The following is a 25,785-nucleotide window of genomic DNA, read 5'->3' on the forward strand; positions in this document are numbered from 1 at the left end:
TACCCGATCTCCAGAACTGGTCAGAACCTGCTGAATACCACCTCTGATTCACTCATGTTGAGGTGAGGTTAGAGGCAGCCTGTTGATTGGTACTCCCCTGGCCTTGATTCTAACTGACTTTCTGTTAATGAAACCTTTTCTGATTAGAATAAAACTTTTCCTATCTTCTTACCCTCTTCCTCATGAACAGATTTCTCATAGATATTGTGTGTGACTTTTAGGAATAGTGTAAAATATAATGAGATGGAGTGGCAAATTTAACCTAGTGAACAGAGGAAAATCTAGATCCAAGTGACTGTCTGAGTGAGCATATTGAGTGTCGCAGTGTTGGCTAGTTTTACAAGTACTATTTTTTTCTAGCTATTTACTTTTTTGCTTATGATCCCTTCTATGATGATGGCTGTTGGTAGTTTAACAATGCTTTGTAAATTAAGAAAGATGCTGTTTAGACAATGTCCATCAGTGAAGATCCAGATTAAATACTTTTTTGTTATTTATATGTCTTGCAAAAAACACACAAAGCTCCTTCAAAGAATGGCAGCCTATGTATGTCTAGGAAACATTTTTTGCGAGTCAGATCGTTTGGAATGTTGAAAGCATGAAGTTTGTGTACTTGCCAAACAGCGCCTTGCAGAGATTGTCTATTTATAAAATGGCTGTTGTGGTAGGTGAAAAAAAATTAATGGCACATAAAATACTAGATGACCAACTTACGTTTGCTTCCAGCTGTCCACACTGGGTTGTAGCCACCCAACTTTTTATTTTTTTAAGAATCCAAAGTCACTTGGGCTCCAAAGCCATCACTGGAATTGATGCTTAGACAAGAGCTTTTTTCTGTATTCGGCTAGTTTCTTATCGGTGTTGTTTTTAAATCTAACATAAATCAAAATCAGATGAAACAAAGAACCTATTCATGTTCTCAGTGGTACTGTAGAGCACCTTGTTGCCAACTGGGCCTGCAGTACTTGCTGATGTCATTGATCCATCTTGTTTTAGTGCTCTTTGTGGACACTTTTTATCAAGTGGGATCCATTCTATGACTGCCTTGGTCCACCTGCTATCAGTTGTTCTTGCTATATGACCAGCCCATTTCCATTTCAATTCTTTTACTCTCTTGACAATATCGTATACATTCATTTGCTCTCTAATCCATGTACAGGCCTTGATTTCTTGTCTTGAAATGCTGAACATATATCTTTCCATGGCTCTTTGTACCACTCGTAGTTTTTGTGTTGATTGTGAAATTAGTATCCATGTTTCACTGGCATATTCTAGAGCAGGTAGTACACACTGATGGAAAAATTTTCTCTTCAGGCATAGGGGGAGGTTGCTCATGAAAATTTAACATGCTGTTTCAATTTCCTTTATTGTGTTACTTTCCTTTGAGAATATCTTAGATATATCTTGCTATAAAGCATCTGAACAAGAGAAATAAGTTATTTTGATTCTCTAATTTGACTTAACAGTTACATATTGGCAGATGTGTTTCTTCAAAAGATCACAGGGTTGTGATAGCACACCCTCATCTTTTTTATATATATAACATGGATCTTTTTCCTTAAAAATTCAGCTTGACATATCACGCTTTAAAATTATACAACCATAGCATTAAGATGAACTCACCCCATAGCTAACACCCAGACAACAACCAGGTCTTCAGAATTAATGAAAGATCAGCATCCTTGGAACTATCTAAATTTTCTATGCTGTTTATGGGGCAGGCACCACAATAGAGAAGACACCTTTTGGGGGTCCCATTAAGTGACAGTTTAACAGAAGGGACCTGGAGAAGGCATGGTATATTGGACAGCATGGGACAAGCAGAAACTATTGGAGAAAAATGGAACTGGGCAAAGGCCTTCCTAACCATGGCAGTCAGCTACTCCTTAAGTACCAATTGCATACTAGCTTGGTGTTGGAAAAGTCTACTCCATTCAAAACTAAAGTTGGTAAGATCTGAGAAGACTCCAAAACCACAATCATTCAGTCTTGCCTTAATTGAGCCTGAGCTTGTTCCTCCATTCTCAGGCCCCTACATTTTCTTTTTTTTTTTAAATATAGTTTATTAATTTTTACAATTAAAACCAGTCACAATACATACACAAATAAGCAAAAGAAAGAAAGAAAGAAAAGAAAGAAAAGAGAAGAGGAAGAGAGGGAAAGAATTTTAAGAAAAGAAAGAAAGAGGTTACAGGATTAAAAGTATTCTTATTTAACAGTTTGCAAGATCTTCTTTTGTTTTCATCACCTTAACTTGTGTCATAAAACCACACCTGTTTTTAACTTATATCGCTACCTCGTTGTTATGTATTGGTACTTTCCTTTTATGCCTTATAATATATTATTTATCTTTGGTCAATCCAATTATACCAACAATTCCAGCTTTCATAGTATAGTGAAGTGTCTTTGTTTTTAGCGCCAAAGTCAATTTATCCATTTCTGCGCATCTTGAGATTTTTTCAATAATCATTTCTTCTGATGGAATTTGGTGTTGTTTCCAATGTTGAGCGAAGGCTAATCTGGCCGCTGTTAAAATGTGTATTGTTATGTATTTAGTTTTTTTGGAAATTTGCTTATCAAAAATCCCTAGTAGGAAGGACTCTGGTTTGTATTCAATCTGCTCTTTGGTAATTTCTTCCAACCAAGTTTTGATTTTCTTCCAATACTTTTGGGTTTCTGCACAGGACCACCACATATGGAAAAAGGTTCCTTCTTTTTCCTACACTTCCAGCAATGCGGACTCATGTTGGGGTGCATCTTCGCTAACCTCGAAGGGGGAGATGCCATCTATAGAACATTTTATAAAGATTTTCCTTGTATGCTGCCGATTTGGTAATCTTATTGTTTCTGCCCCAAACTTTCTCCCATTCCGCTAATGTGATGCTGCGCCCTACATTCTTACTCCAAGCAATCATATTTCCTTTACGATTTCTTCTTCTAGTTCTGTTTCTAATAAGTAGTTATAAAATTTTGTTATGTTTTTTTTATTTGATCCTAATAAAATTTTATCTAACTGTTGTAGTTTGTTATTAATTCCAAATTCTTTTTGTCTTGTTTATATCTGCTTTGAATCTGAAGATAAACCCATTGATCAATTTTATGTCCTTGCTCTTGAAGATCCAGCCTCGCTTTCAAATTTCCTTGTGGGTCTAATAAATCTTTGTATTTAATCATTTTAGTAAGCTCCAAATTGTTTGGGTGAATCATTGCCTCCATTGTTGAAATCCATACTGGTACTTTTGTATAATGTTTTTCCTTATTTTCCTCCAAATTGTTAATAGTGCGTCTCTAATTAAATGTCTATGGAAATATTTTTGACTGGTTTTCCCTACGTCCCATAGAAAGGCGTGCACCCCTTTGTAAATCATGGCCTTCTAGAAATAGTATTCTTTATTGGTTAAACTCACCCAATCCTTCAACCAAACTAATGAGGTGGCCATATGGTATAACTCCCAGTTTGGAAATGCTAACCCTCCCCTGCTCTTCATATCCTGCATTGCTTTTACATTTATTCTGGTTTTTTCCTTGCCAAATAAATTTCAGAGTTGTTCTATTGAGTTCTTCAAAAACTTTTTATGTAATTTAATTGGGATCGCTTTGAAATAAATACAAAAATTTAGGGAGAATGTTCATTTTAATAGTAGCAATTCGCCTAGTAGTGAAATTTGAAGTTTCCCCACGATTCTAAATCTTTCTTTACCTGATGTATCAGCTTATCATAATTGTTTTCTTTAAGTGTCTTACAGTGTGGGTTAGCCAAATTCCTAAATATTTCACTTTCTTTGTCACTTGTATCTGCATTATTTCTTCTAGTTCTATTTTCTGTTTTTCTGTTAGGTTTTTGGTCATTAATTTGGTTTTTTTTTTGTTTATTTTAAGTCCCGCTACTGCTCCAAATTTCTCTAATTCACTCATCAATTTTGGTCCCCTGTCTTTTGGTTCTTCAAGGAAGAAAATCATATCGTCCGCAAACGCTTGCAATTTATATTCTCTTTCTTAACTGTTAATCCTTTATATCTGAATTCCGCCTAATTCGTGTTAATAATGTCTCTAATGCTAATATGAAGAGCAGGGAGAGAGTGGGCAACCCTGTCTCACTCCTTTTCTATCTTTATTGGGCGGGTGCATTCCCCATTCACTATTATATTAGCTTGTTGTGTGTCATATATAGTTGTTATAATATTTTCAAATTTGGTACCCAGATTCAAATTATAAATTTTTTGAATTAAAAATTGCCAATTCAAATTATCGAAAGCTTTTTCTGCATCTAGAAACATGAGTGCTACTTGTCTCTCTGGGTGGGCTTCATAAAATTCTAGTACATCTAATACTATTCTTAGATTATTCTTTATTTGCCTAGTTGGAAGGAATCCATTTTGATCTTCATGTATATACAAGTTTAGCAATCTTTTAATCTGTTTGCTATAATAGAAGTGAATATTTTATAATCAGTATTTAAGAGTGAAATCGGCCTGTAATTGTTTATATATCTGGGATCTGTATCCTCCTTCGGGATCAGCGAGATCAGTGCCCCCTCCATGAGTCCGGCATCCTAGCTGCTAGTAAAACGTCATTAAAAACTTCCACCATAAGTGATCCGATTTGATCTGCTATTGCCTTTGTACAGCTCCCTGGGATCCCATCTGGGCCCGGGTTTTATTATTTTTCTGGCTCTCTATTGCTGATTTCAATTCCGATTCAGTAATGTCTTTATTTAATAGTTCAGCCATTTCTTCCCCAATTGCCTTATCCTTTACTTCATCTAGATAATTCCTTATTCTATCTTCACTGACATCCTCTCTTTTGTATAAATCTTCAAAGTATTTATGAATGATTTCTTTTTCTGTTCTATTTCCTGGTATGTATCTCCTTTGCTATCTATTAACTGGTATATCAGTCTCTTCTCTTTCTTTTTTTCAATTTATAAGATAGCCATCTTCCTGGCTTGTTGGCATGTTCAAAATAGATTTGTCTAGTTAAGTTCAAATTCATAGTCATTTTCTCTTGATCAATTAAATTCAGTTTATGTTTGATTATACTTATCTGATTTTGCAGTTTGGATTCTTTTGGGTTATTTTGTAGAAGGGTTTCTAGCTCCTTAATTCTCTGTTGTAATTTGTTTTGTTGGGAGTATTTTTCCTTGTTTCTCTTAGCATTATAAGAGATTGTTGTGCCTCTTATAACCGCCTTCATCGTATCCCAAACGTTTTGTTTCGTGGTTTCTCCGTTATCATTTTCTTTAATAAAAAAATCAATTCCTCCTTTAATTTATTAATATATTCTTTCTCTCTTATTAATTGAGTGTTTAAGGTCCATCTTTTCTTTGGTTTTGCCCTGCCCTTCCATATTACCTGTATTGGATTATGATCTGCCCATTCATTAGGCAAAATTTCCACTTCTTTTGTCTCATTTGCTATCTCTCCACTCATCCATGCCATATCAATCCGTGTCCATGTTTTGTGGGATTTGAATAAAATGTAAATTGTCTTTTTCAGGATGTAATCTTCTCCATATATCTGTCAGATTTAGCTCTTCCATCATTTCCTACAAATCTTGGGGAGCTCTCTCTTCCCCTTTTATTCTTCCCGCATTACTGTGATCCTTTTGGAAATCAGCAATGGAGTTGAAGTCCCCTACCATACAAATATTTCTTTTTTGCAATTCAACCAATTTTCCATATAGGTGTTTAAAAACTCTTTTTGGTCTCCATTTGGGGCATATATTACTACTAAAAGAATTGGAATATCATTAATCCAGATCTGCAAACCCAGAGTCCTTCCTTCTAAGTCCGACCATATTAGCTCAGATTTCAAATCCTCTTTCACATATACTGCGATTCCCTTCTTTTTCTCCTCATCTGCTGGTGTGGTAAATAATTTTCCTAATTTCGGGCATTCTAAATATTTTTCATCCTTCTTCTTTATATGGGTTTCTTGCAGGCACATTATATCTGCATTATGTTTAATTAATTTAGATAATATCCTTTTCTCTTAATTGTTGAATTTAAACCATTTATGTTTATTGATAGTAATTTTTTTTTCTCCCATCTATTTAGTTTTGTTTTGCTCTTTGTCGTGTAACAATTCCTCTCTCTTCTTGCGCTTGTATTGATGTAGTTCCTTCTGTCTTTTGTTGTGAATAGGTATTTTCTTGGTTTCCTACCGCTCCAGTTCTATTTTTATGTCCACTGTATTCTTCTTGAAACTTTGTGTCCAATTTCTCCCTACTATTTTGCTCCTGTGGGCCCACCATCCGTTCGTAAAAATCCTGGGCTTTTTCCATAGTATCTATTTTGATTTTCCTCTCTTTCCACACGACACTAACATTCCTTCTGGAATAAGCCATTTAAATGTGATTCTTTTTTATTTAAATATGCTGCCAGGAATTTATAGTCACGCCTTTGTTCCCTTATTCTCCTCGGTATCTGTTTAAGAATCACAATTTCTTTCTCTTTGTAGGTTATAGTTTTATCTCTTGAGGTTCTGTATATCATGTCTCAACACATCTTCTAGTGAATCGTATATGTACTTCCCTAGAACAATTGTGGCGTCTTGCATAATTTGTATTGAGCTTCCGGTGGAAAGGCAAGGACGGTTAGAGGGGCAGAAATCCGCCGTGATTCTAGCCTCTTTTTCTTGAGTTTGGTGCGATCTTTCGGGGTGCTCGAGTCTTGGAGAGACTCGTGCCGGTGTGGGGAACCTCGGCTGCAGTGTGGGGAAAGCAACCCCCTGTAACGAAGAGGAAGCCCTCCAGAGCCCAACGATCAAGAACAGCCTCCTAACAATGGAGGCTCCAAGTCCGGACTGCCACCGATGGGAAGAAAAAGTGAGTGAAAGTTTGCAAGCTCGGGGGAAAGAGAGTCGTGGCAGAGAAGATATTTGTTTGACAATAGACTGATTCCAGGCTGTTAAATACTGTGTGAATGCCAGCTGTGAGCTCCAAGACGAAGCGGCTACAAAAGAATTGGTTTAGTGAATGTGAAAGAGCTTGGCAGGCAGAAGAGAGTCGGAAATAAAAAAGAAGTAAAGAGAATTTTGGAAGTCTGAAGACTCTATTATCACTAACATTTGGATTGAAGTTATTAAATTGGATCCAGAAGCAGAACGAAGCCGATTGGGGGAAAGACAGAGCAACTCCATAGGCAGCACCCAGAACGCTGAAACGAGTGGGAATATTGCTTACTGGCAGCTGTTACTCAGCAAATCTTCATTTGCCATTTCCGGTGTGCTAGAAGTGGAAGCTTCCAAAGTGAAAAGCGGAAACAAAAACTCTTGTCTTTGGAATTTTCTTTTTCTTTTCCCCAACCCTTTTCTGTGTGTACATACTTACTACAAAAATAGCCTCTCTTCTTTCTTATTTGTTGATGGTATGCTATGTTGAAATATGCTTGCTTTTTTTTTTTTCCCTCTGATTTCCTCTTGATAAATATGTACATTTAGTAATGAAATATTAGAGTGTTAAAATATTGGATTAATTTAGTTAAGTTATTATTAATAGAGATTGTTATAATTTGAATGGGAATATAGGGGAGACAGTAAGAATATTAAGCATTAGCTACTTAATAAGCTTAGAGCTCTCTAGACCAATATTATATTTCTTTGTGTGGGTTTATCTGTGAATGTAATATATTTTATAGTTAAGGTTACTTTATATTGAAGTTAAACTAGAGAAAATATTTACACTTTACTAATTAGTCAAGAATATAGCTACTTAATAGGTTGATAGATCTTGGTCAATTTTAGTTACAGAACTAAGAATACTGAATGCCAATTTGGAATAATATATTCAATATTCTACAACAACAAAAACAAATTTTGAAGGAAATGACTTCTACAACTACCACTGCTTTGAAATCTGGTAGGAAGGTTAATCCCACAATAATGTCTACTTTGACAACAACTTCATCCATGGCACAAAAACAATAGAGGAAACACTACCAACAGAGAAGTCAACTAGCATCTCGAATGCGAATATCCAAGCAATGTTCCTAACTTTACAGGACTCATTGACAAGATTGCAAGAAACAATGATTAAAAACCACAGTGAAACAAGGGCAGATATCAATGAATTGAAGGAAGAAATGGGAAACTAAAGACAGAAATGAAAGCGACATTTCTAAAGTAGAGGATAAAGTGGGGTGTTGCAGCAGGCCTTGGAGAAAAACGAAGTTATAATAAAAGAAGTAGAGAAAAGAACCGAACGAACAGAAAGGGAATTAGAAAGGGTGGATGAAGATTTCAAAAGCATGAGCAAAGAAATGGAGGACTCCCTTGTCCTCCTAGAAATGGACAAGGCAGCAACTTACCTAAGATTCCAAAATGTGACAGAATCGAAAGAAGAAGACTTGGAATACTTGATGGCAGAAATACTGGCCGGTTTATTGAAGATGGATAAAGATGAAATTCAAAAAGAGTTTGATGAAGGCCCCTACATTTTCTAGACACTGCAGAAGCATCTTGATGGATCACTTGTCAGCCTGGGGTACAGATATACACGTGTGTCAGGTTTCCAAGTGATGAAATCCATTTTTTTAAAAAAAGAACAAAGTCCATCTTCCAAGACAATTTCTTTTATTTAGAAAAGCATCAAATTGACAAACTTGATCATAGTGATGATACTTAATTCCATGTTATTGGATGACCTTGCTCGGTAGCCTCATATAGATGCTAAATGGGAGTGGAGAGGTAGTAAAGTTATTTAGAATTCCTCAAAGCAGCGGTTTATGGCTACTCTTCCCCACCTCACCTAAATTAACCAACTGGTATTGATTCCACACACACCCACACACCCCAAAAAGAATACTGAAACACTTTTTCCTGAATTTCCAGTCTCCTAGGTTGAGCCATGCCATAACCAATCATACTGAAAACCACTGAAAAATCAAAGAGGGCCAGGATAGAAACAACCATCCTGGTTTCTCCAGAGATCATCAGCAGGTGTAATCAATGCTCTCTCGATACTATAACCTGATCTGAATTCTGACTGAAAAATGACCAGGTAATCTGCTTCCTCCAAGACTCTTATATTGCAGTTTGACTATATTCTCAACAGCCTTCCTGCAAAAGGGAAGGGTAAAAGCTGTTCAGTAGCACTGAGTCCAAGGATGGTTTCTTAAAGTTAATGCTTGAGTTATCAGGATTTTAATACTTTGCACAACTTGAATGACATCCACACTGCTTACTCATTCCAAATGATATATCTGAATTTTATGATTCTTGTCTTCCAGTTAGTCAGCAGCTGATAAAACACATTTTCCAGTTTTTGGAAAACAGAGGAATTGTGTATTATATGAAGAGCATCCATTGCATAAAAGTCTTCCGAGAGGACGCCATTAAGGTAACATGGACATAAAAGCAATAATCTTTTATGGAAACCAAGATCAAAGAGATATGCATTTTTTAAAATTGAAAACTGATGAAGTGGCATCAAAAATACACAGAACAAAATAGTTATAAATTGCTAGAGATAGAAAAGATATGGCTGTGCTCTGTTTTCGATCTGAGGTCCGTATTCTGAACAGATCAAGCTTTCTTGAAATTTTCAATTACCTGTAACTGTTAGATGAAACAGAAGTTTCATCTAAAATAATTTCTTAGTTCAAGCCACCAAAGTAGCACTGCTCCTTTGATAAATGATTTGATAAATCACATTTCTTTTATGATATACTACATAGTAGAAGCTTGAATCCAATTGGGGGCAGATAAATGTCTGTGTGATGGTTGGAAATTCTCTTCTACGCCCACTTCATTCAGAGTATCACAATGAATTAAGAATATGGTGTCTCTTGGGTATCAAGCTAACTTTTATTTCTCTGTCTTCTTCCTTTGCTGTTGTCACCATGTCAGCTCTCAGAAGTGCAGTGCTTTAATGATTTTTTGGAAGCCTTGAAAAAAAAGGTGGAAGACAAAAACTTATCAGATTTCTGGGAGATTGTGATACAAGGTACGTCAAATAATAGTTAATGGTATGCAGCAGAGGAAGACGGGATTTAGTTGTAAAGGATATCAGAAATGTGAAGGGAAATACTTCTATTCAAAATAATTATTTTAATTATTGTATTTATTTATCAAATTTAGATATCACTCATCTTATTGTCTAGGTAACAAATGTAGACCTGATATACACACACACACCACACACATACATACTCACATACAAACACACACACAGGAGTACAAAAGAAATATATGTGTATCAGGGGTGGGATTCAATTTTTTTAACAACCAGTTCTGTGGGCATGGCTTAGTTGGTGGGTGTGACTTGGTGGTAATGTGACTGGCTGGGCGTGGCCAACTCAACATCAAGGCACGCATCTCCTTGCCTGGCGTCTCATGACTGTGGGGATGCTGCAACAGTCGTAAGTGTGAAAAATGGTCATAAGTCACTTTTTTCAGTGCCATTGTAACTTTGAATGGTCACTCCACACAAGCAAAGTACCAGCAAAGGAGGGGGAAAAAAACTCCAGAGAAGTTCCTGAGACAGGAAGTCTACTCCTGCCAAGAATGTAATCAGGGTTCATGGAGAGGCAGTTTCTGTAAGCAACACCAGAATGTTTCCTTCCTGCCTTCCTTACAGGTTTAGGCCAGGAATTTCTTCTAACAACCGGTTCTCCGAACTGCTTAGAATGTTAACAACCGGTTCTAGTGAATAGGTGCGAACCTGTAGAATCCTACCCCTGATGTGTATGTGTGTCTATTTGTATTCCTGTATGCACATGTATATATGCATGCAGGAATACACACACACACACACACATTCTCACTCTTAGTCAATAAAGAATTCTATTCTTTGTGTGTGTGTATGTATGTGTACGCCTGTGTGCACAAACACATGGGCGTAAAGAAAGTATTCATTTTAAAATACAAATTGCAGACATGCAATGAATTTGATGAAAGAAGTGGGCACACAATAGTCATTCTGCTACCAGTAATTGTAATATTGAACCCTCTACTATTATAAAAACACGTTTCAATTCATATTGTGTTATCCTGCAGGTGGAAGGGGTGTGAGTCATGGAATGCTTCACTAATCCCTTCATCCCATTTATATCCCTAGCTCCATTTTCTCCACTACTCCAAAGAGTATTGGTGGAGCCCAGGGAATTGGCAGAGAACAGTTCCTCTACTGTTCAGCCACTAGATCAAAAGCTTCCCACAGAAGAGGTATGATCATATTTCATCCCTAGAAATGGTTGGATGCATTCAACTCATTCACTATAACGCTAAAATATTTGAACCAAATATTCAATGCAAGCAGCATTCAAACAGTATATTCTATTTTGAATGTTTTGGGGCATAGTGAATTGGGGGAGGGGAAATCACCCATAGCCAGAATTCAAAATCTATTTGAATAGATTTGTACTTACTTTATTGTACTTTTTAGCTGAAATATATCCCCCCCCCACTTTCCATTGAATCTGTTTGTGCTTCTTTATGCATAATTTATAACAGATCATAACTTACCTGTTAAATTTGGCCAGCCACGTAAAATAAAAGTATTATAGCACGTTCCTTGTTCTCATGCTTATTGAAATTTGGGTAGGCATCTCCAGATGGAATGAGGGAAATGTTTTCATAGATGTAATGCAGAAAGTTTTTATAGAGGTAAGGCAGATTTATGCGTCACGCTTCAATCAAGTGGGGAATAATCAATCAAAAGAATGTTTTGTGTAAGCTAATTTTAAAACGCAAACAATAACTCAAACATTCATGCCCATATAGCTTTTATTTTTAACAGGCACATACATAAAGACTTGTGCATCCCGAAAACAGGAAGCCATTTAGTTTATATAAATCCTTCCCAGCTATAGGATTTTTATATTAATGACAAATTAAAGAGTATGAAAGAAATATTTGGCTAAAAACATAAGACAGCCAATCTTGGCTGTATATCAAATATAGGTGTAAAATCATAAAATAGAAAATGTCAGCTTCCCAGGCAGATGTTTTTCCCTATAATAATTATAGAGGCAATCAATATTCATAAACATCTGGTTACTTATATAGGGAGGGAGTTGTCATCAATTAGAGGTTGGTTATAACCATTCTCATCTCTTGAATGTGGGTTGTGACATTTGTAGCCTAATTCAGTTTTGGCTCTCCTCTGAAGAAGTTAGCAGCTGGGCTAGAGAAATGTTAGTAGTAGAGGTGAGACAGGCTGATGTTGGGGAAAAATTCTGCAGTAAGCCAGATCAAAATCAACTTATCTCTTAAGGAAGATTTAAACATATCTGATAAAATGAGAAGGACTAAAAATGTCGGTCCCCCCTCATCACTAATTTGCTTCAGCTTGTTTTATTATTTTTAATCCAGATAATCTAGATTGTAGAATAGCTCTGTGGAAGAACAGAATGCCTTGCTTCAAAAAATATTGTTAATGGATTATATTTATTTAATATTTGAATTAGGTTTATGGTACTTAGCCAATATATAAATGATGCTGTCATGTGGATCTCAAAAAATATTTTGATTTCTGACTGTGATACTTTGATTTGATGTGCTAATGTGAAAAAGGTTAACTGTAAATTACTTGATTACTTTTAGAAGGAATTTCATTGATCACCAATGAAGAAGCTGAAGGAAGCTCTCTTACAGCTGAAGATGCCAAAAAGGTATCAGGATATAGCATTCTTATACTCAAAATGCATGGTTTGCATTAGGCTCTTGGTAAATATGGAATATTGTCACTACTTAGTTCCATGAGACAAATGATAACATATTTAATTTTAGTAAATTCATTTCTGGAAAAAAGTTTTAGCTTTATATTTCCCTTACATAAATATAGATGTATGTTTCTATAGGATGTGATAGAAGATCCCTATATTCTGCTATTCTAAGTCAGCTATCCTATATCCTTTTCATTGTTAGCACTTTTAACTAGCACATTATTTTCCTCATCCTGCCCTTCTCTATAGGAATATTCTGTTGTGGAAATAAGCATGTTTAGGTTGAAAAATAAAATCAACCTTGCATTCTGCTTCACTACATGTATGCTGTTAAGGAAACTGCTGAGAATTCCAACCTCTTGTTTGTTAAAACTTTATTGTTCATATATTAATAATAGTTTGTTGCTTTTTACAACAAGGCAACTGGTAAGGACATATAGATCAAACTGATAAGGATAGGAATCATTCATTCATGCCAGCTCTAGATCAAGAGAGGACAATATATGGACCACATGCGGTATCCCCAAATCTTTCTTCTCAGGACAGCCATCACAATTTGGTCACAAAACACTAAATGGAATATCTATAATTGGGATCAATGCAATACAAACCAATAAAAATTAAGACCTATTATAAATAGAGCCTGCATTTAATACACAGCATTTGCTAGAATTATTTTGTCATTCCTTTGTCAGGCCTTAGAGTCTTTGGAGATCTATTCTTGGAATTTCTTCCCTAGCTCTTATATTTCAGACCCAACTTTAAGGTGATATTAAGAGATTTCTGTTCATATTGTGTAGATATGGATTAGTACTGTTTCTTGTAATATTGCCTAATTACATGTAGTCCTGGATCATCAGTGGGCACTGTTGTATGATTTAATTATATTTACTACTGGTAGTTGAACAAGATCATTTAGTGTTGGTGAAGCATAATTAATTAAACACCTAGCATGCTCACTAACATAAGGAGCACTCCACTTGATTCAACCCTGCTGGACTTTCATAAAATCTTTTGTTACTGAGCCTGGAACCCCTGTGTGTGAGATCAAACCAGTATCATAGTTGTATTAGTTGTGTCGGTTAGTCCTTTATCTCAGCTGCTATGTGCATTACTCATTGCTTTCTTTATAATATTTTTAATTCTCTTTTTAATCATTGTTAGCTTTCCAGAATCAAGTATTTGAGGTAGATGGCTGTATAAATAGACCAAATACATGAACAAACATGTGAACCAGGCCTTGAATTTCAATATAGTTAATCAGGCTGTAGATCAGCTTCTGTTCAGGTCATAGGCCACATTTCTATGTGCAATTACCTTGGCTTAAAAGCACTTAATATTGTCAGAGATGTATATATAACACACATCTAAAGGGCCTGCCATTAAAGGGTGCATGTTGCATTTAAATTGTGACCAGTAAGTCTATACATGTTTTGCAAATGATTTGGAAGAAGAGCTTCAGACCTTGTATGAGCTTTGCCTTGCTCTACTACTCATTAAAGTAGACCAACTATTTTCAAATTTCTTTTTTTCCTTTTATTTTTTTTATTTTTTTGTTTCAACAAACATATTGTGTGAACAGTGTGGCACAAGTGTCTTACATTTAAAAAAATATGACAATATTCTTCATGTTGAATACAATTTACAATCTTTTAAAATTTAATATTAATATACTTATTTTGTTAAATTATCATTCTTGATTATTTGATATTTCAGTAAGTTATTTCTGTGTCAATCTCCATATTCTTAACATCACTCCTTTTACTACAAATAATATTTTGATAATCATATTTGCAGTGTTTAACAGAGTATATAATTCTAATAATTCACAAATTTATATTGGGTTGTAATTTTCCATTATTTATCCCCTTTTTAATTTTTAATTATGCCACTATTATATTTTTAAAAAATCCCCTTTCTAATCACATTTTAATATACATAAAATAATATTCATCATATTTACGTTTAACAAGTTATGTAATTCTAGTAATAGTACAGTTATTTTGATTAAGTTGTAATCTTTCATTATTATCTTATGCAATATTTCAATATATTATTTTTATGTCAATCAATCTTTCTCCCCAAAAAATCTCCCTGCAATTCCAATTCCTGTTTAACTTCCCTTAAAGTAGTCTCCTCTTGGTTTATTTCATCAATCATTGCCATTTTCATTTTTATCTCCTTTTTATCATTTCTTTTTGTTTCTTGTTTTTTCTGTTCTATTTTTCTGGCTATTCTTTCAATTGACTCCTCTTTCTGGACCTCCTGCTTTTTTTTTTTGTCATTTGTGTCTCAATTTCCAGCTCTATGTCTCTGCTCTGTATTTTATTCAAGATGTCCTTGCATCTTCTTGTCAAGGTGTCTTTTATATTCTGAATTTCCAAAGCAATTTCTTTCCAGTTTCCATTCATATGTGTGTTTGTTTATTTTATTCATTTTTGTCCATTAGTCCAACAATCTTTTATTCAAACCAAAGCCACTTTTCAAATAAGAAATTCAGTGTCCAATGCCCAGGAGTTTTATATCCCAAAATTAATTGATTTGTTCTTTTAAGTAATCTAAGAGTAAAACCTTCATAAATCCATCTACCAGTTGAGTCTTATATTGAAGCTTTTAGGGATCTTTTGATAATGAAGTTCTCTTATTTCTCATTTTTAATTCTCCATAAACCAGGTTTTTCCAGGACTTGGAAATATGATGCCTTCCTTTGATAGTGCTCTTAAATCAATTTTCACTTTGCCTTGTCTTTCTTATCAGACTTTATTGATATATTCCAAAAGTAAATATTATATTAGGTTTTTTGTGTATGATTTCAGCATTTTAAAATGCCTATCCAAAGCCAATGTCTGTCCAATTTGAAAATCCAATTTTCTGTATTTTTAACAATTTTTCTATTTTCTTCCTTTAATTCCTTTCCCTTCCGTTTTTAAATTTTTAGAATTTTACTCCCAGTGTTAGGTCACCGCCACTTTAAGGATAATTGTGAGTCTCTCTTTTCTGAATATTCTTGTCAGGGTTGCACTTTAAATAAAAAGGATTATTCTCACCCAGTTCCAAACACTGTCATTAAGTCCGCTCCAGCACTCTCCTTAGATGTTAATCTGTCTCCAGTTGCGTGGCAGCCATCTTGGCTGCCTCTTCTCCACAATGTGGCATAGATGGCAGAAAAAGCCCTGGGGCTGTACAGGGGAGTTGCATGCTCCTAGGTGGCTTTGGCTGCTTCCGGAGTCCACGAACAGGGAGAACCTAGCACAGGGACGGAGCGCTTCATTCCCTTGCGACTGGTGTCACCGCGACGTCATTTCCTTTTCTAACTTTTTTCAGATTTCTGTAGATGCCTGAAAACAAGAGGACCCCTGCTTTAATAAATGATGTGACTTTTCAAGTAACAATACCCTTTTTACACTCTCATGCAAAATCTAATAATCAAAACTGCTTTTCTGAACAACAAAAGCAACAGAAACAACATCAGAAGCCTGTCTTCAGAATTATTTCCAAAGCATGTATGGTCCTAGTAAACAGTCATTTGTAAAAAGTTGATACAGTACAACTTGTCTTTTGACTCATGCTCTATGTCGGCCCTCAGTCTTTTTCACTGAGAAGGTAGTTCTCATTAAAACTGATATACATAATCAAAAGAGCAAACATAGAAAGTGTTCCACTGTTGATAAGAGAAGTGGGCCAAGCATTTTCTGTCACTTTTCTGACAACTGAAGGATTTCAACATGATTATTATATGTAATTTCATTTTGTTTCAATATAAAGTAGATCATGTCAAGAAGTAGAAAAAAACAGTCTGTTGATGCTTAGAGATTTTTGATTCAAAATAAAAAAAAGTTTAACATAGTTGCTAAGCAATTTATCATCATCACATAACACATTTCAGTTATGTGCTGTTTACATTTCATTTTGTGTTATGGTGCCACTTTGGAGGCCTCGGAGTAAATATGTGCTTTTCAAAAATAGCATTTTACCTTAATTAACTGCAAAATGGGATTTGCTCCAGTGCAAAAAGGTGTTTAAATTTAACAGTTTGCTGTTGCTTCAACATTGCCTTTACAATAATTGCATTACATCCACAATGTCAGAGAAAAGGAGCATCTAGGCATGCTGTGTCACAACTGTGCAATCTTTCTTACTATATAAATCTTTCTGTAGGTTTTGTTTTGTTGTAAAAGGCTGCGGAATCAGTCTTAAAATAAATATTTTTTTTACCATAGAGTTTGCCTGTAGGTTAGCAGAGAAGTGATATTGGATACTAGCAGGGTACTTGTGCTTTGCTACGAAACTATGTGATCAGGCAATTGTGCCTCTGCCTACCAGCATCCATTGATATTCATCTGGCTAGTGTCCTGTCAGTGTGTGAGAGAGTTCAGGATGGTTTGAAAACTGAAACAGTATTTGCTGTGTGAGCAAGAAAGAGACAGCAAGGAGCCTGGGCATGGCTTAGGTCAACTGTTCTGTAGTAAAGCTGTTTGCTTATGTGAAAGTAAAACTGAAACTGAAACTCCTTTCCTCTGCCTGTGTTTTGCATTTGGAAAAGATTTATTTTCAGGTGGGGAAGGGGATTAGAACTCTTTAGCATCAGAGCATGTTAATAATTATATAGGAAATACTAATGCTCTGATGGTCATTTTGAAAAATCCTTTCTTAGTGAGCACCTAGAAGCCAAGAGGAATATACATGCCAAATTTATAGGCTTTACGGTTCTGGAGATTTTGTGATGATGCATGAGTGCTTTTTTACTTTGATAGATAGATAGGCAGACAGACAGACACAAATAAAGCAGCTAATCAGGTTAGATCCAACATCGTAAGGATGTAGCCTCATTCTTGAAATGTGAGGTACCCTTTTGTTCGTTCCACTTCTATTGCACACTTGCTTCAGGGTGTTTTGTTTTTTTTTTTGACAAAATTCTCTCTTTCCAAGCTAGACTGGAACTAATATAAAGAAAGAAGACTCAAGATCTCTGTTAAACAGTGTTTTTAGAAATAAGGTTAAGGTCACAACCTCAATTCCAGTGCATACTCTGCTTTCAAATGAGATACCTCTCTCTATATCATTTAGGGCAGTAAAATTCTTATCCATTTCCTTCTGCTTTTATTTTGTTTTATTGAGGGCTAAAATTTGCCTCTTCTGTGAAGGCAAAGTAGTTTGCATCTGTTCTCTGTTTTGATAACAGTCATTCCAATTGATATGAAAAAAAAAATTCTCATAGCAATAATTCTACAGCTAAAGGACCGAGGGCTACGAGTGGAAATCTTTGACATCAATGATTTCTATTGCACTCTGTGAAAAGGCACCGTAGGATACAATCCATCACATATACTGTACATGGTAATCAAAAGCACCAAAAGTAATACTGCTAAATTAATGTTCTATGTATATTATAGCTGGGAAATTGAGTCAAAACAAAGCTTGTTGCTAAAAAGAAAAAAAAGGAAGTCAAATATTGTTGATCTTTTTTGTGTGATGTAAAATTAAGTGATTGATGGGCAATTTACTCATATCATACGACAACTTTAAGAATAAAATTATAATTGGTACTCATTAGGCATTTGATAGGATATTTGCTGTTTCTAGTATTCACAGTATGTCTTCTACTCTTTACATTCTGCAATTCTACATTTGATGGATGAATATTATTTGGGACATAAAAGCAGGAATGTTGTGCATGAGTGTGACAGTGTGGAAGGGAACAAGAGTTTTGTCTTGACCCTCTTAGGCCTTTGCTTCCTTGAGTCACCCATTTCATACAAAGGCAATGATCACTATTGGATATATTCTATTCCTGGAGATTCTCCATACAACCTAAAGCATTTCTTTCATTCTTTCATTCCTTCTTACCTTTTTGTCCTTCTGTCTAGTCTGGTCTCTTTTGTCTAGTTTTGTCCTTCTGCCTAGTTGCCAAATAGATGGGTTTTCCAGTAATGGTGAGGAAGCTAACAGTGATGTAGAGTGCAGTGTGTATGCTTGCTTACTCAGTGAAAGGTGCTCTAGAGAAAATGCATGTAAGAGCATCATCCTTATAATCAAGAGCCTATCTTACTTCCTAAGTGAAGTGTAATATCCAAAAGGGTGACCTCTGTTTTTCCAAACCTTTTAACATTCCTGATTCAGATATTTTTCTTCCTTTTTTTGTAAGTTGTTGTTGCTATTAATAAGAGAGGGAGGAGAAATTAATCTTTCATAACTCACATCGCAGGGTGGGGTTGCTGTTGGGAAAATAGGAGGAGGAAGGAGTTAGATACATTCACGGACAGTATTAGATATGTATACTGCTTTCATTGTTATAATAATAAATAATACAGGTGGGATATAAATAAATATAAATATAACGCTGATTACATGAAAATGAATTTTGTTTGTAGTTTTTGGCTCCCAAAGAAAAGCCCTTGGAAGTTTCACCAGTGACAGAAGAGGGTGGTGATGTTGATGATCTGGTAAGTACTTTAATGTTGGTTAATATACATGTGCTGCATAGTGACACATGGAGTCAGAAACATTACTCACCCTTCAATATCCTATAGCAGGGGTGTCAAACTTGATTTCATTGAGGGCCATGTCAGGGTTGTGTTTGACCTCGGGGGACTGGGATGGGCGTGGACAGGATGGTGGGCATGGCCAGCTCGATGTCACTCATGTTGGGTGTCCCGAGTGCTCTGCCAGCAAAAACGGGCTCCTGAGCCTCGTTTTCGGCTGCGATGGCCTCTTGCAACCCTCTGCCAGTGAAAACGGAGCTCGGGAGGGCTGCTCATGGCCGTCCTGGGCCCAGTTTTCAGCTGCGACGGCCTCCTGCAATCCTCTGCCAGCGGCCTGCTGAGCTCCATTTTGTCTAGCAGAGGCACTAGTCCTTTGCTGTTTCCAGGGCAGCCCGGCGGGCCAAATTTAAGCACCCACAGGCCAGATCTGGCCTGCGGGCCTTGAGTTTGACACCCCTGTCCGATAGCATTGGCTGGTCTCTTGTCTCCCAACTGGCAAATTGTCCTCTTAAACCAAACCTTACCTGAATTTGGGCCCCTCGGATTTTAATCAGGGAATTGATAAAAAGAAATTTCAAATTGTGGAGAAGCTTTCAAAGGACACATCATTTGGTTGTGTTAGAAGGTGAGGCATTAATTCTGCTTTGCTTGGATCTGACTGTACATCCTGCCCTGAAGAGTTTTTGCTCATCCTCAGCAAGTAACAAATTACAAGGCTGACATCTTTAAGCAAATAGCTTTCCCCAAAAAGCCCTGATTAGTTCCATTGATGGAGAGATCCTGTAGCAGTTGGAGCGAAAGATACATTTCTTCCAGCTGGATAAGTTTAGCATAACACACATCAGAATACCTATGTGGTAAATGAGTAGAAAATATATTGGAGTTTCTAACTACAACAGCTTCTCCTTTCTCCCACTTTCTCCTCTGGCTCAGTGGTTTTAGGATGAGAAGTCAGATGCTTCACTTCAGTTGACTTATAAAGTTCCAGTTGGATTCATTTCCTAATAAACAGATCTAGGAATATGGACAGCTGAGCACAAGTGCTGTATATAGTTGCATGGTGAAACTGTAGCCTAGAAATCTGACTCTGTCTTCCATCAAAAAGATGGCTTTTTAGTTGATTTTGTTTTTTTAAGGATATACATTGTAAAAGAGGGCCTGAGTCTAGATATTTGTGGCTCATTATTGAATTGCAAGTGATAGTAGCAAGAAGAAGCAATATACCTGTTCTTGTTGTATTGCACATTTAAATAAAACCATAACCCATTCTGTCTCATAACATCTTCCTCAAAGATGCAAAGATTATCCATTACTTATGTCAGTGCTTCTCCACCTCAGCAACTGAAACACTGATTTGTATCATTTGAAAACTTTATTGCCATTAGGAAGCCACTCTTATAAAGTTTCACCCTCAATGTAACAGAGCACCTCAATGCAGAAGCACTTCAGGAGTATAAGAATGGGCCACTCCAGCTGTAATATAACATTTGGAGAATAAAAATAATGTGGAGTAATTCTCCTCTCATCAAGCAGTTATTTGCAGTTTGATTCTGCCTCTGTGTGTCATTTCATAACACTGTTTATTTAGAGTATAATCGATTTATTTCCTTTTTTTCTTTTGTTGGAAGCTTAGGTAGCAAGGTGGGTCTGCCCGGTAATCATTCCCAGTTTCTATATGGTTTCTAATACATGTGTTGTTGATTACTAGGCTAAGGAATATATTTTATACTTACAATTTAATATGCAGACTTACTTTCACTGGAGTGTGTGGGTATATGTATAGATTCAGATCAAAGAACAGTAGAAAAAATAATCAATGTATTTTGTGAATATAATGCTTACTCTATGTTAGCAACAGAGTTCAAGCTTCTGTTAAATCCTGAATCATTACACACAAAATCTATCCTCGACACTTATAATAATGAGTCCAAATTTTAGTGAATTGTCCTCCTTAGTGGGAGAAAACCAGGATATTTAAAAAAAAACCTGAAAAAGAGTATTTTTCAAAAGTTATTCTTATGTTTTTCCATAATTGATAGTCTCTTTTCAAACACTTTTTTTTTGTTCTTTTGCAGCTGGACATGATTTAAATAGTCAAGCAGCATTTGATAGCCAGTTAATGTGAAGTGCTCAGCTCCAGAAAAGGCACAAGTTCCAAAGAAATTGCTTGCAAGCTTTAAATCTTGGTCAGCAGAAGCCTTAAGAAAAATTGCCAGCGCGAGCCACAATATTTTACTGACTCAATTTTCCTTCACTGCTTGGAGAGGACATGGTATCAGTGTGGAATCTCAGTGGACTTTATATTTAGAAATATATGTGCATTTTTAGTGTGTTACTGAAATGTTACAGGTTTGGGGCTATTGTAAATGTTAAGAACATTGTTAAGAGTTTTATGGTCTATTCTGAAGGTTTGTAAACTGTAACCAAGTAAAAAAAAAACTCCTTAGCACTATTCCATTTGAATATACTCGTGATTTGGATGGGCTGGCTTAGTACAATCCATGCTGAATCATCCACTGCCCAGCTTTTATGTTCAAATTCATTGCCTGTTCACAAGATGCCATGGGCAATTGGGCATCCCTGCAGGGAAGAGTTTAGATGGGAGAGGGGACATAACAAACTGTGTCATGGTATCCTACGTGTATAGGTGGTCTGCAACTTAAAACCACAACTGGGACCAGAATTTCTGTTGCTAAGCAAGGAAGCTAAGCGGGTCATGTCCAATATTACAACCTTTTTAAAATTTATTTGCTAAATTTATTTGCCGCCCCTCGTGTAAGAAAAATGACTCTTTTTGCCATAAATCACTTACCAGTCATTTGTTAAGTGAATCATTGCAGTTGTTAAATGAATCAGGTGATCATTAAGTGAATCCATCTTCCCCTGTTGACTGTGCTTGTTGGAAGCCAGCTGGGAGGGTTGCACAATGGCAATCACAGGACCCTAGATAGCTGCAACCATCTTAAGAGATACATGCCAATTGCCAAATGCCTGGATTTTGATTACATAACTATGGGGATGTGGCCAATGGTGGGATTCAATTTTTTTACTACCGGTTCTGTGGGCGTGGCTTGTTGGGCGTGGCAGGGGAAGGATACTGTAAAATCTCCAGTCAGAGGTGGTATTTGCCGGTTCTCCGAACTGCTCAAAATTTCCGCTACTGGTTCTCCAGAACTGGTCAGAACCATCTGAATACAACCTCTGCTTCCATTGGGATAAAAGGAATATGGAATAGCCTATAGATTGGTACTAAGCAAAAATAATAGCTTTTTCTCCCTGGCCTTGATGAATTGACAACAATTCAGTACTAACATTCTGCCTTTTATGTGCTTCTTGTAACTATGTTCTGACAGTAGACAAACCAACGTGTCCTACACGGCACCTTTAAATGTATAGACACTTTGACGGGTGTCACCTATTTATAGGAGTGCTTTTCCTATCACATTTTTTCTTGCTCATCCTTCTCAACACTCTGTTGTCTTAACTATTTATTTCAAATATTTCAATATAGGGCCAATTCTGCATTCAGGACATGATGCTACGGAGAGAGACAGAGCATCGTGCCACCATTTGGAGCCTGTTGTTTTCCCATATATTTCTCTGTTGGCACTTGAACAAACACACATGCTTAAAGCCTTGAAAATAATTTCTTATTATAGCTAGAGGTAGAACCACTGACATATCTGCTGCTGTGTTTAGAGTGAAGAAATGTTAGTCGTTTACACACTGGGCTTCACTCCATTCAACAGCATCCTGAAAGCCCTGGAATTGTATTATTGGCTGGGCAATGGGGCAACTAACACCCGGAGAAGAAATGCATAATAGATATTTACCAATAGAACTTGGAAATTGTCATGCTTATCTCACATTCAGCAAGCTCGGGCCATGGCATATGGTTGTAAGGAAATCGCCTCTCACATTCTGAACAAGCGGCAGAAATGCTTTTAAATTGGATTCTCTGTTTTTACGAGGTTTCTCAAAGGAAGACATTTGTTATTTGGGTTAACAGCAGTGTCAGTAATGGTGTTTGAACAACTTGCCCATTTTAATACCTAATATTTTAAGCTATAAAGCAGACGGCAGGAGCAAACATCCCCAGCCTTGAGTTCTTTGTTATGGATGAGCTGCAAATTTTTTGCATGGGCCCATGTCTTCTCTAGGTGAAAGGAAGGGCTGGAAATTTGCTCTTATGTTTATTGTTTGCTATTGCCTTTTTATTTATTTGTTTTATTTATTGGCAAGCCTTCTGAGCAATCTTCTCGGCAGCAATTGAAGTGGATTCTGATTCTGTAGGGAGGGAAACGTGAACAGCAATGGCTGGCATTGCCATCCAGAAACATTTTGGGTTCTCTTCTCAGGACTCAGCCCAAACTGAAATTAAAATGTGAGGGCCTGAAAAGAGAACAGTTAATCTTATTTTCTTGTTCAGCACATATAGTAAGGAGAGTTCAACAAAAGCATTAATTTCTCTCCTGAAACATTTTGCTCTATCCATTATTGGGGTCATTCTCACATCCTTTTGCACATACATGGAGGTGTCTTGCTAAATATTTTTAAATGATTGTCTTCATCACATTCCCAGTTATCAATGGAGGCAATGTAAAGTCAGGTCTAGTTGTTCCTCTTCTCCCAATACAATGTTTGCCATGGATGTGGACTAGAAGGAAAATGATGAGGTTGATAACACAGTTGGATCTATCCAACTCCTATTGGCTATTTTTAGCCTGCTGCAGATAGGCCCCTCTGTCACTGGGAACTGCTTTCCATGGCAATTTTGAGCTGCCATCACCCTTCCCCAGGCTATTTTTGGACACTTTTGCTGAAGAGCACAAACCTATAGAGTACTCTTTTAGCTAAACACCAGAGCTGTGTTCAGAAATAACTTGGCTGAAAGGTCATAGGTACTGGGCACTTCTGCACCTATAATCTGCCACATCTGCTATTGAAACATGCCCAAATCCTGCATCTCAGATAATTGCACAATCCAATCCCTTTGTCATGTTTAAGGAAAGTGATGGTGTTTGGTTTTCACTCTTGCAAGCACTATTTATTAATCTGTAAAACTAATCTGTAAGATTAAGAGTTGGAAGGTATCTTGTAGGTTATCTAGTCCAACCCACTCACCCCCACCCAAGCAGGAGACCTTACACCATTTCTGACAAATGGCAGTGAAGGGAAAAACAAAACCAAGGGAATCTACCCATTTCATAGTAATTCTGTAAAATTTCTGACTAATGAACCCAAACAAGTCAGCACTCTGAGACTTTCCATTTCCTCAACTGCTTTATTGAGTACATCATTTCGGCATGGATGATCTTAAAACCAGCTCTAGTTTATTTCCCGATGCTTCAGTATAATTAAATGTTAGAGATTCTTCTTCCCCTTGTGTCACAGTCCACATTGTCCAGTAAGGTGTTCTGGTGTCTCCTTGGCGCCCAGTCTTAATCTCTGGCCGTCACCTATTGAAAGTGACTTTGGTTCCCATGAGATAGTAGGTTGTTTAGGCTAGTTCGCGTTCCACTCGTCTCTCCCCCTTCCCGAGTTGTGTGGCAACTTGAGAAACAGAAGATGGCTGCCACAGGATTGATCTGTTTCAGAGTCGACAAATTCTCATGTTCTTTTTTGGGCTGATAAAAGTGACTGGAAGCCTGGAGTCATTTTGGTGTCAATGGTTTACCTTCATCCTATTTACTGTAGGGTGAAATGCTGAACAGCTCCCTATACAGTCCAGCACTCACATGTCTTAAAGCTGGCTTTTCTCAACCATAAGGTATTAGGACTGACCACTTCTGGAAGAATTCAGACTGGAGAAATCTACTACCTAGCTTGCTGGGTTTGTAAGAAAATAAAATGGAAATGTTCTCTCTCAAAAACTGATTTCAGCCTAGAGAAATTCTAATCCAGAGTTGGTCTTTGTGCTGCAAATCTTCTTGATCTGTCAGGGGGAGTAAATCCAATGAAGCCGAATGCATTATATTAACAGCATTTTTTTCCTATTTGGAAAGACCTGTACTGGTTGTCTTCTGGACACAATTCAAGACGTACATTTTATGCTTTAAAACCTTGAGCAGTTTGGAGTCAAACTATGTTAAGGATTAACTGTTTTGAACTGAATCTATGTGGGAATTTAAAAAGACTTTGTTTTCAAAAGGCCTTGTGCTGGGTGGAAAGAGACAGAAAGTGTCTTGTTCCTGCTCCCAAGCTGGGGAATTGTACTCAGCATACTTTGTCTGCTTCCACAAAAGTAATCAATTTCTTTCTCTTTAGTCAAGCTTTTTTAGACTGGGTGATTTTAGTAGTATTTTTATGAGATTTTAATTGTTCTTTTTTAAAATTGCTGCTTTTCTGCCTTCTGTAGGCAGAAAGAGAGGATATAAACTGCAAGGATGAAATCATGCTAAATATGGGATATCGCTCAGAGAGATGAGAATTACAAAGAGCAGCTGACTGGCTTTAATTTCATTCGTGACCCTTTCTTGAAGAAATTTTAGCTAGGAGAATTACTTGCCTGACTAACTCTATGAACCAATGATTGAGTATTTCAGCTGCTTGCAAACTTAAAGTGGAAGAAAAACAGGAGTGTTTCCAAGATCAGGCTAAGACTGGCCAGATAACAAAAGCTAGTTATTTGATCATTTG

At 36.6% G+C, this 25,785-nt stretch overlaps 1 protein-coding gene across 1 annotated transcript in view; it reads left to right on the forward strand.

The window, feature by feature from the left end:
- XRCC5 (X-ray repair cross complementing 5) overlaps positions 1 to 21,598 on the forward strand; it is a 71,281-nt gene extending 49,683 nt beyond the window's left edge. Inside the window, exons 17-21 of the mRNA XM_026708006.2 lie at positions 9,227 to 9,336; positions 9,846 to 9,942; positions 12,543 to 12,610; positions 19,036 to 19,107; positions 21,222 to 21,598. Of these exons, the coding sequence (XP_026563791.1) occupies positions 9,227 to 9,336; positions 9,846 to 9,942; positions 12,543 to 12,610; positions 19,036 to 19,107; positions 21,222 to 21,236 (362 nt within the window). The 3' untranslated portion in view covers positions 21,237 to 21,598. The remainder of the gene's footprint in view (positions 1 to 9,226; positions 9,337 to 9,845; positions 9,943 to 12,542; positions 12,611 to 19,035; positions 19,108 to 21,221) is intronic.
- The last annotated feature ends 4,187 nt before the right edge of the window (positions 21,599 to 25,785 follow it).

Source organism: Pseudonaja textilis, chromosome 1, assembly GCF_049901715.1.
Source record: "Pseudonaja textilis isolate UNSWEBS1 chromosome 1, rPseTex1.2, whole genome shotgun sequence".
NCBI lineage: Eukaryota > Metazoa > Chordata > Lepidosauria > Squamata > Elapidae > Pseudonaja > Pseudonaja textilis.